At 52.7% G+C, this 531-nt stretch overlaps 1 protein-coding gene across 1 annotated transcript; it reads left to right on the top strand.

Moving 5' to 3' along the window:
• Window positions 1–95: 95 nt before the first annotated feature.
• J4E82_011765 (uncharacterized protein) lies at window positions 96–518 on the top strand (the record flags this gene model as incomplete). Its single annotated transcript, XM_051737954.1, has 1 exon — window positions 96–518. A coding segment is annotated over one exon (423 nt), but the record flags the coding sequence as incomplete, so codon positions are not given.
• Between the last annotated feature and the right edge of the window lie 13 nt (window positions 519–531).

The following is a 531-nucleotide window of genomic DNA, read 5'->3' as shown; positions in this document are numbered from 1 at the left end:
AGCCTAACCCCGTGTAACACTTTGACCACCTTTGGATATCAGTGGACGTTTAACCAACAGGACAGCCCGATTAAGATTCAGCAATGGCATTCCAGGGTAACGCTCAGAACAACATGGCTCAGGGTCCGGGACCCGCTACGCCAGCACAACCCATACCAGAGAATGAGGAAATGCTCGAAGCATCAGACTCCGACACTGAGGACGATCCCAGTGCTCGAGAGGTTAGGAATCTTAGGCGACAGGCCCATGTCCAGGCACAGCAGATGGCTGCCATGATGGACATGATCAATCAGCTTTCGAACCAGCTGATGGCCACTCCCAACGAAAGACCCGTTGCTACTAGGAAGCCCAAGATAGCGGCACCCGAGAAGTTCGGAGGAGACCGAGAAAAGTTACGAACATTCCTCACCCACACCGACCTATACTGCGAATACAACGAGGTCCCCACCGATCAAGAGAAAATCCTCATGGCCAGTACATACATGAAGGATAGAGCCTCCAACTGGATGCAACCCTACGTGGACGACTACC

The sequence above is a fragment of the Alternaria postmessia genome (assembly GCF_024291825.1).
Source record: "Alternaria postmessia strain BMP 2775 chromosome Unknown scaffold_681, whole genome shotgun sequence".
In the NCBI taxonomy this organism is placed as follows: domain Eukaryota; kingdom Fungi; phylum Ascomycota; class Dothideomycetes; order Pleosporales; family Pleosporaceae; genus Alternaria; species Alternaria postmessia.
Note: the sequence above shows the minus strand (reverse complement) of the source record. Positions and strands in the feature narration are given on the sequence as shown.